This window comes from Danio aesculapii, chromosome 10, assembly GCF_903798145.1.
Source record: "Danio aesculapii chromosome 10, fDanAes4.1, whole genome shotgun sequence".
Lineage (NCBI taxonomy): Eukaryota > Metazoa > Chordata > Actinopteri > Cypriniformes > Danionidae > Danio > Danio aesculapii.
In genome coordinates this window covers 29,118,056-29,128,568 of record NC_079444.1, presented here as the reverse complement: position 1 = coordinate 29,128,568, position 10,513 = coordinate 29,118,056, and the positions used below count along the sequence as shown (strand labels likewise).

At 34.0% G+C, this 10,513-nt stretch overlaps 1 protein-coding gene across 1 annotated transcript; it reads left to right on the top strand.

Annotated features, from left to right (window-relative positions):
* The first annotated feature begins 220 nt into the window (after positions 1-220).
* zpld1a (zona pellucida-like domain containing 1a) lies at positions 221-7,903 on the top strand. Its single transcript, XM_056467201.1, has 10 exons — positions 221-334; positions 419-639; positions 970-1,151; positions 1,471-1,543; positions 3,464-3,561; positions 3,934-4,014; positions 4,091-4,265; positions 5,934-6,030; positions 7,324-7,353; positions 7,728-7,903. Exons 1-10 carry the CDS (start codon positions 229-231, stop codon positions 7,901-7,903), a joined length of 1,239 nt encoding a protein of 412 aa, XP_056323176.1. The 5' UTR covers positions 221-228.
* Positions 7,904-10,513: the final 2,610 nt, after the last annotated feature.

Sequence of the window (10,513 nt, the reverse complement as noted above, 5' to 3'; positions counted from 1 at the left end):
AATTTCTCATCATTATTGGCTTCAATTTTATCCGTCGGACCAACAAAAGTGTTGCGTTTCTCATTTTTTGTCAGCTTTTCTTCAAACCTAATAGCATAATTACAGAACAATGCAGTCGAATTACCTTTTGAAGCGAGTCTAATCATTTCTTCTCTCATTTCAGAAAAAGAAGCATTTTCTGATGAATCCAAAGAAATCGCTCATACATTGTCTTCCTCAGGAGTTGAAATGGAACGTTTGTGTGTGATTCTCTTGCTTGTAAGTAAAACTTTCATAGCGAATGCGCAATTCAATGGGTTCAACTGTGATGCCAACTTCCACAGCCGCTTCCCCGGTGAGTGGGTGCTTTCTCTTTATTGTGAGCAAGGGTTCAATCGCTGACACGTAATTAATGATATTTTACTCTCTCTCCCCACAGCTGAGCGGGACATCAGTGTGTATTGTGGAGTGCAAACCATAACTCTGAAGATTAATTTCTGTCCGGTGCTTTTTTCTGGCTACACCGACACTGACCTGGCACTTAATGGCCGTCACGGAGATGCCCACTGCAGAGGCTTCATCAACAACAACACGTTCCCCACGGTCGTGCTGTTTAGCATCAGTCTCAACACCCTGGAGTCTTGCGGAAACTCACTGGTGGTAAGAAACTGCCATTTTTAAAAGCCTATGTCAGGCGAACAGAATAATTGACTCACATTAGCTCCTAAATGGCCCAGAACCTGAATTCCAGGTTCAGTCATTAGTACGAAAACCACATTTGTTCCAGTAAACAGCTTGTGTTTGGAGAGAAGGTATTCTCTCTATGACAATGTGGCTATAATAAATGAAGAACATCTGCGGTGAGGTGGATTTATCTTTGCTTGGGTGACAGCAGAGATCTGGTATTGAGGAAAGGGCTGAGGATTAGGGAGGTGAAGGTACATTAGTTTCTGGAAGTGCAATCACAGTTTAGTGCCTCTGTGTCGGCAGGTCTCTACAGCTCAGGGGCCCAACGCCTATGGGAATCTTTCCCTGGTCCAGATTGGGAATATAGCAGGATACATTGACACTCCGGATCCCCCGACTGTCATCAGTTACCTACCAGGACTGCTTTACAAGTTCAGTTGTAGCTACCCGCTGGAATACCTGGTCAACAACACACAGCTTGCTTCGTAAGTCTTCTTTATCACTGTATGCAGTCTGATGCATTATCGTGTCCTAATGCATGCTAAATTATTCAAACCACTTTTGAGGTAAGATAAAAAACAAGTTGTAAAATATTTAGCATTTATAGTTTCGATTTAACGGGCTTGACTGTGAGGCGTAATTAAATTAGTATGCACAACGAATAAGTTGTAAAACCTAATGCACGGTTGATTACAAGGACATCAGACAGTAAATCAGGAAAAACCATTACACAAGTTTTCCTTTCAGACTTAATTGGCCTGCAAAATATATTTATCGTGTTTTAATAGCTTCTTTTGTTCGAAGGTCGGCCGCAGCGATATCAGTGAAGGACAGTAATGGTACTTTTGTGAGCACGCTCAATTTGCTTCTATACAACGTGAGTACATCAATACTGTTTCTAAATGAGCATTTGTTTGGTTTGTTTAGTTCTTTATATGGAGCACTGTCTACATTATTTGCACTGTGTTCAAAGTGTTCCGTGGAGAAATGTATTGTAATAATGTTTGGTAGTTTCATTTAACATCATCCATCCGGTGCTTAATCTTGAATGATTCTCACAGAAAGTGCATAATATTACATGCATATACAGTATGTGTGTATGTATTGCATTATATCTATAATATAATTTCTACCTATTATTCTACATTAAAGGCTATGTTATGATTGTATATTTTATAATAATAATAATAATAATTTTTGTAAGAATTTGCCATTTATTTTCTTTGCACATACAGTACCTGAACATATATATATATATATATATATATATATATATATATATATATATATATATATATATATATATATATATATATATATATATACAGTTGAAGTCAGAATAATTAGCCCCTCTTTGATTTTTTTTTTCTTTTTTAAATATTTCCCTAATGATGTTTTTAACAGAGCAAGGAAATTTCCACAGTATGTCTGATAATATTTTTTCTTCTGGAGAAAGTCTTATTTGTTTTATTTCGGCTAGAATAAAAGCAGTTTTTAAATTTTTTCATGACCATTTTAGGGTCAAAATAATTAGCCCCTTTAAGCTATATATTTTTTTTCGATAGTCTACAGAACAAACCATCATTATACAATAACTTGCCTAATTACGCTAACCTGCCTAGTTAACCTAATTAACCTAGTTAAGCCTTTAAATGTCATTTTAAGCTGTATAGAAATATCTAGTCAAATATTATTTACTGTCATCATGGCAAAGATAAAATAAACCAGTTATTAGAAATGAATTATTAAAACTATTATGTTTATAAATGTGTTGAAAATATCTTCTCTCCATTAAACAGAAATTGGGGGAAAAAATAAACAGGGGGGCTAATAATTCTGACTTCAACTGTATATGGATGCTTTTTAAAATTATATTTACCTTATTTTTTTGTGATAGAATCTTTTTCATAATTTCATAATCATTCTAAAATTTTAAAAAGAAAATATAATAATAATAATAAAAACATCAATAAGAATTTTTTTATTTTCATCATCGTTTAGTTCCTAAATAATTTTTAAAGAATACAAATTATGTATTTATTTAAATCTATCATTATTTGTTGTATATCTGATTTTTGTTGTTAGATTATTATGATTATATTTAGCTTATTTCTATATTAGAGAATTTATTATTAAGCTCTAATTACTAATGAGGATTTATTATTCATTTCTTAGACTTAAAATAATAATATATACCATTGAAGTCAGAATTATTAGCCCTTATTATTATTATTTTTTTCCTTTTTTAAATATTTTTCAAATGATGTTTAATAGATTCAGGAAGTTTTCACAGTATGTCTGATAATATTTTTTTCTTCTGGAGAAAGTCTTATTTGTTTTATTTCAGCTAGAATAAAAAAAAAAAAACATTTTAAACTATTTCCCCTATTAAGCTAAATATATTTTTTCAATTGTCTACAGAACAAGCCATCGTTATACAATAACTTGCCTAATTACGCTAACCTGCCTAGTTAATCTAAATAACCTAGTTAAGCCTTTAAATGTCACTGTAAGCTGTATAGAAGTGTCTTGAAAAATGTCTAGTAAAATATTATTTACTGTCATCATGACAAAGATCAAAGAAATCAGTTATTAGAAATGAGTTATTAAAACTATTATGTTTAGAAATGTGTTGAAAAAATCTTCTATCTGTTAAACAGAAATTGGGGGTAAAATAAATAGGGGGGCTAATAATTTTTATATATTGTTTAATAATTATTATTTATGGTTTTCTTTAGACAATGTTTACGAGTGAATATATGTATGGGATTATAATGTGTGGCGTTCAATATTTCAGGACTCCTCATACATTCAGAACCTCGCCATCCCAATGTCTGGACTTACTCTGAAGACCCGAGTGTTCGCCGCTGTAAAAGCCACCAACCTAGATAGGAGGTAAAGCACAGTTTACCACAACAAAACAAAGCAAAAAAATAAGGCCCAAACGCAAACATATGATACTCAACACTCAGTCCAATTACAAACTTAGCCATGAAACCCAATGAAAGTCAAATGTAAACTGAGACTTAAGTCACTTCACTAATTGACCATCTGATGTATCCAGACCTAGTTTAGCCTATTAAATGAAGAATGCTGTGCGACTCACTCAATGCTGGCCTTGTTTAGAGCCAGCAAGGGGCGCCACTAAAGTCAATAGGAAAGATTATTATGGGTCCCATGTAGAGATAAGAAACATGGCTTTTATATGAAACACAGCAGTTTGGTCTTAAAGGGCCGTTCCCTATTCAAGCATGTCAATCCCCACAGGTGGAATGTTCTGATGGACTACTGTTACACCACTCCCTCTGGAAATCCTAATGATGAGCTGCGATATGATCTTTTCTTTGGGTAATTCTATGTTTTGCCACATATGTGTGTGTGTGTCTGTGAGCTGAATGCTAAGTGTATCTGACCTCCAATCCAGCAGATGCGATAAGGACCCACAGACGACAGTGTTTGAGAACGGGAAGAGCCAGATGGGTCGCTTCTCCTTTGAGGTGTTTCGCTTTGTCAAGCACAAAAACCAGAAAATGTCCACTGTTTTTCTGCACTGCGTGACCAAGCTGTGTCGCTCTGATGACTGCCCCATGCTCCTGCCCGTAAGGATGGCCACTTCAGACAAATAGTATGGGGAAAACAACATGATTGGGTCATACTTCATCCTGATACCTGAAGAAAAACAAAGGATATTGTATTCTGTTAAAAGAAATTGAGAGAAATGAATTTGCTTTTGCAGTCTTACCCTTTTAAAAATATTTGAATACTCAATTTAGATTTATTTGATAAATTAATAGATTTGATTAAGTCAAATGTACATAGTTTTTGATATATATATATATATATATATATATATATATATATATATATATATATATATATATATATATATATATATATATATATATTTATTTTTTTTTTAAATACATCTTCTGTGCTCACCTAAGCTCTATTTATTTGATCAAAGATAAAAAGTCAGATATAAAAATATCAAAATTAAAATGGGTATTATTGTGAAATATTAATACAATGGACCCGTTTCACAAGACTCTCTCCTCTGGTTACCGTCATCAAATTTTTTCCTTTTTCTGAAAATCTTGATAACACCATCGTGGAGTTTTGCTTTTATTATTTCAGCAAAAAGGATAGTAAAAAAATTATTCGTTGTACTCTCCCATTCCCTGTGCTCTGAGTTTACTCAGCTTTGACGCCTTCTACTACTGAGAAACCCGGAAATGTGAAAAGGGTCTCTAGAAAATAACTGTATTCTTAATACCCTCAAAAATGTATAAGTTTTTATTGTAGCTTTAGGTGTTTCAATTAAAGTTAAACTAAATGACATCTAACTGCATTTTAAATAGATTTTATTTATTGAGGTAGCAAAAAAATGACATGTTTATGTTTTAGTTACTTTAATTTCCATTTAAAATGTTCAAACAAGAATTATTAAAGAAACAGGTCACCCAAAAATGAATATTCTGTCATAATTTACATTAGCCTTACTTTCCAAAGTAGTTTGACTTTTTTTGTTCTGCTGAACACAAAAGAGATATTTTGAAGAATGTTGGAAAAACCTGCAACCATTGACATGCATAGCAGTAAAAACAAATACTATAGAAGTCAATGGTTCAATATCTTTTTCAATATGTCATCTTTTGTGTTCAAACTAGTGTGGAACAAGTCAAGAGTGAAAAATTGATGACAGAATTTTCAGATTTTTTTTTACTCTTTTCTTGACTACAGTGCTCGGCATAATTGAATACACCCCATTTTTAAAATAAATGTTTTTCTCCATTTCTCAGTGAATATAGGCAATGTATTTTGGTGCAATTAAACAGATATATTTTTTCAAATAATATTTTAGTCACTAAAAATTTTAAGAAAATACAATTAAATTCAAGAAAAATCTAAAAAAAAAAAAAAAAAAGTTACAACCTACAAAATTTCAATTAAATTTTTTGCTTCTCTTGATTTTTCCTCTTTTTATAATTTGTATTTAATATTTTTCTATAACATAAATTTAGGTGTACTAGTTTTAGGACCGTTATTGTAAGTTATTTTGTTAGATAAGCTCTAGATTTGGCTTCAGAACTGACTAATCTAATGTATATGCACAAATATAATAATGTACAGCTTCCTATTAAAAATATTAATTTAAAAGATAGATTTGTGGGAGGTGTACTCATATATGCTGAGCACTGTATTTAAAAAGCACAGAAGCTTCCAGTCGGATCTGTGTTTCTTTGTTACAAATATTGTCTTCCTGACAGATCTGCGGTAAGAGGAAGAGAAGAGATGTGTCAGAAAGAAGCAGTGGTGCCTCAGACAATGCAGTTATAACCGCTGGACCCATCATCACCCGAAGTGGTATGATATCAACTGCAGAGTATTGTTTTGTGTGTGTGTGTGTGTGTACAATGCTGAAGGCTATGATTTCCAGAGAATCTACTAAAAAAAACTGAGTCCAAAGCGGGTTGACTTGAAAATACAACATAAACAATGCTACCTGTATCTAAACTCTTAAGCAGTCATATTCTCTTTAGCATCAAAATCAGCTTATCACTACAAATACCATTCATTTTAAACATTAAAACCAGTATATTTGAATGGTTTCTATACACTGTAAACCCTAATGTTGTTTTTACTTAAACAATTAAGTAAAGTTGACTGAACATAAGTAAAAATTTTGCCTTTTGGTCCTGTCACTTAAAAACATGAGTTAATTTAACTTATTTACCATGAAAATGCATAAACTTAAGATTTCAAGTGTAGTGAGCTCAAAATCATAATTAATCCTTTGAAAAAAGGATTTTCACAGGTCATTTTCACAAATGTAGTCTTGACTGTAAAATTCTAATATGTTAATTTTTTAAGTGCAAGGTCTTTTTTTAAAATCAGAAAACAAATGGCTTCAGGTATAATTATTCATCATAATGTGAATAAATGGCTACTTATGTTTTGTTTAAAATTTGTTTAAAATTGTTTTTAATAATATATTATGAATTTTTTTCATAATATATCATATATATATATGACACACACACACTGAAAACCCTAATAAGTTGACTGAACTAAATTAATTGAGTGAACTTGTTGCCTCAATTTAATTGAGTTATAGAGTCTCCCAAAACTTGCATCCCAAAACTAAGGGATGCCGGATTTGTAGCCTATACTTAAATTGTTCAGTTCACCAAACTTAGTACTAAGTTTGGTGAACTGAACAATTTAGGTAATAAGTTTGGTGAACTGAACAATTTAAATACTAAGTTTGGTGAACTGAACAATTTAAGTACAGTCTACAAAACCGGCAAGTTAAATAAACTTAAATATGCAAGTTTTGGGAGACTCCATTGTTCAATTATATTGAGGCAATGAATTTACTCAATTAATTTAGTTCAGTCAACTTATTAGGGTTTTCAGTGTAGCGTTTTAGGACATAATCCATTTGGATTTATTGGTTTTAACATGTCACCACTAGTAGAATACAAGTAAAGACCCAAAATGGCAATTGCAGTTTCATTAAAAACAATATAATTTCCCTCACAAAACCATTAGAAATTCTGTGATGGTGTCTATTGTTTATTTTTTCAGCAGTGATGTTTATGATTCAGCACTTTGACTTAGCTTAAGTGTGCTAAAACAACTTTCCTCTGTCCACAGATGAAACTCCTGGTAATATATCCCAACTAGGTAAGCCTTCTTTTCATCCTCCTCCATTTTACGCTTTTAAAAGAAGACAGCTAAATCCTTCTATCTCAGAGCTGTAGCATTTCTGATGGTGGATAAAAGCATGGTTTACTCCCTCACAGAAATATATAGGGGGCGAAAAAAAACATGTAGCGGCTTAAAACCGTGAGCAAAATATTGATGAGTCGGATGGTTTCCAACAGTGAGAAGTTAATAGAGGGTAGAAGCAGGTGGTGTTATCAAGAAATGAACCAGAGGATTGAAAGAAAAAGTGTGCGATAGAGTTTGAAGGCTGTATGAAGTCTTGCTAACACTCTTTTGTGAATGTGTGTGTGTGTGTGTCTTTGTGTGTGTGTGTGTGTGTGTGTGTGTTTCAGCACAGTTAAACGGCCCTCCATTCAAAATGAATTCAGTGACGAGCGCTTTGATTTCTGCCATTGCAATCCTCGCCGTTATGAGCATGTGTTTCTTCATCTTGTCTATGTCGTTGCTAAGGGGGAAACAGATGCCAGCAACACCTCTATCAGGATCCCACAACCCAGCGTTCAGCTAAATGCACAAACACACACGCACACACACATACATATATATGACTGTTCATTCAGCTAAACAAAAGCACAATACCCATGTGCAGAGCTCTCCGGTTACACACTCATGCAGTACAGGGAAATAATAACATGATATCACTCTACACAGCCTTTAGCTAGGTACAGTTGCCTTTATTTTGTTACAAAGCAACTTAACACATAACACACAATTAAACAATAAGTCTTTGAAATAGTTCTCAAGCAGGAATGATGTCTGGTTTTACACTCAGTTTAACTGTTCAGGTAATGTAATTTTATGAAATGTAATTTCAACCAAATCACACGACATTCCAGTTAAACCTTTTGATCTAGTGATCACCAAAAGACTAATGATGTTATAGGAAAATATTACCCGTGGAATAAGTTGATAAAGGTTTATCATGCGTTTCTAAAATGGCATTGGTAAATCAAAAACTAAATTTGCATCCACACCACTTGGTGTCAGTGTCCAAGGACCTTTTTTATGATCAGTGCTGGCTCATTAAATATTTAGTCTCTTTTCATTCTTTCAATGGGGATTTAAAAAGTCTTTGTAAAAGCGTTTCAAGCCAAGAACCAAACCAATTGAATAAATAATACATCTTTAGCAAACTAAGTCCGTGTACTTAAGGACATAAAGCAGAAAAAAATGTACAATACAATGAAGCATTGCGAATTGACAAATTTATATATATATATATATATATATATATATATATATATATATACACACACACACACTTTATTAGGTACACCCTACTAGTATCGGGTTGGCCCCCTTTTGCTTTCAGAACTGCATTAATCCTTTATGGCATAGATTCAACAAGGCGCTGGAAATATTCCTCAGAGATTTTACTCCATTTTGACATGAGAGCATCACGCAGTTGCTGCAGATTTGTTGGCTGCACATCTATGATGCGAATCTCCCGTTCCACCACATCCCAAAGGTGTTCTATTGGATTGAGATCTGGTGACTGTGGAGGCCATTTGAACAGTAAACTCATTGGCATGTTCAAGAAACCACTCTGACTCACGATGATTCACGCTTTCTGACATGGCGCATTATCCTGCTGGAAGTAGCCATCAGAAGATGGGTACACTGTGGTCATAAAGGGACGGACATGGTCAGTAACAATACTCAGGTAGGCTGTGGCATTGACACAATGCTCAATTGGTACTAATGGGCCCAAAGTGTGTCAAGAAAATATCCCCCACACCATTACACCACCACAAGCAGCCTGAACCGTCGATACAAGACAGGATGGATCCGTGCTTTCATGTTGTTGATGCCAAATTCTGACCATACCATCCAAATGTCACAGCAGAAATCGAGACTCATCAGACCAGGCAATGTTTTTCCAATCTTCTATTGTCCAATTTTGGTGAGCCTGTGCGAATCGTAGCCTCAGTCTCTTGTTCTTAGCTGACTAGAGTGGCACCCAGTGTGGTCTTCTGCTGCTGTAGCTAATCCGCCTCAAGGTTGGCATGTTGTGCGTTCAGTGATGCTCCTCTGCATACCTCGGTTGTAACCAGTGGTTATTTGAGTTATTGTTGCCTTTCTATTGGCTGGAACCAGTCTGGCCATTCTCCTCTGACCTCTGGAATCAACTAATCATTTGCACCCACAGAACTGCTGCTTACTGGATATTCCCTCTTTTTTAGACCATTCCCTGTAAACCCTAGAGATGGTTGTGCGTGAAAATACGAGTAGATCAGCAGTTTCTGAAATACTCAGACCAGCCCGTCTGACACCAACAACCATCCCACGTTCAACGTCACTTAAATCACCTTTCTTTCCCATTCTGATGCTAGGTCTATATGCCTAAATGCATTGAGTTGCAGCCATGTGATTGGCTGATTAGACATTTGCGTTAATAAGCAGTTGGACAGATGTACCTAATAAAGTGGCTGGTGAGTGTGTATATTACTATATACTATATATTTTTGATTTCATTCATGGTGCTTCATAGGAGTGGGCAGGGCTAAATGTATCTTGTTTTTCTTGCTGGGACACTCATTGTGGTGAAACACAGATTGGTGAAAATATCTTTACAGCATCATGGGTAATGTAGATTTCTGCACAAATTCCATAATTACACACAACTGTTTTAAAAAACAGATAAATTTATGCAACAAATTAAGGTCACACTTTATTTTGATTGTCCGTTTGTTGAATTTAAGTACAATTTCATCTACATGCCAACTAATTCTCATTAGATTATAAGTAGACTGTTAGGTTTGGTTAGGGTTAGTGTTAGTGTAAGTTGACATGTACTTGCAAAGTTTTTTATAGTCAGTTAAATGTCTGTTGAAAGAGCAGTATCAACAGATATTAAGCAGACAGTCTATTAATACTCAAATGTACCATCAAAATAAAGTGTTACCCAAATTAATTCAACAAAAGCATTTACTATCAATTAATGACCTCAGATGTTTTTTTTTTAATAACAATTTCTCTATGAAGGAAAGTAATGCACTTTTTAAAAGTCAAACTCAATTTTTTTCCTTTATAAATAAAATTGTCCACTTTTGTGAGCAAATTTGTCAATCAGATCGACTTCTGTCATGCCAGAGCATAAATTTAACCACAATCTTGG

What these genes read in the sequence shown, in the direction of transcription:
- zpld1a (XM_056467201.1), top strand. Translation starts at nt 229, where the DNA reads ATGGAACGTTTGTGTGTGATTCTCTTGCTTGTAAGTAAAACTTTCATA. An exon ending in CTTGCGGAAACTCACTGGTG is followed by an intron (nt 640 to 969) that starts GTAAGAAACTGC and finishes CTGTGTCGGCAG; the next exon opens with GTCTCTACAGCTCAGGGGCC. An exon ending in TGGTAATATATCCCAACTAG is followed by an intron (nt 7,354 to 7,727) that starts GTAAGCCTTCTT and finishes TGTGTGTTTCAG; the next exon opens with CACAGTTAAACGGCCCTCCA.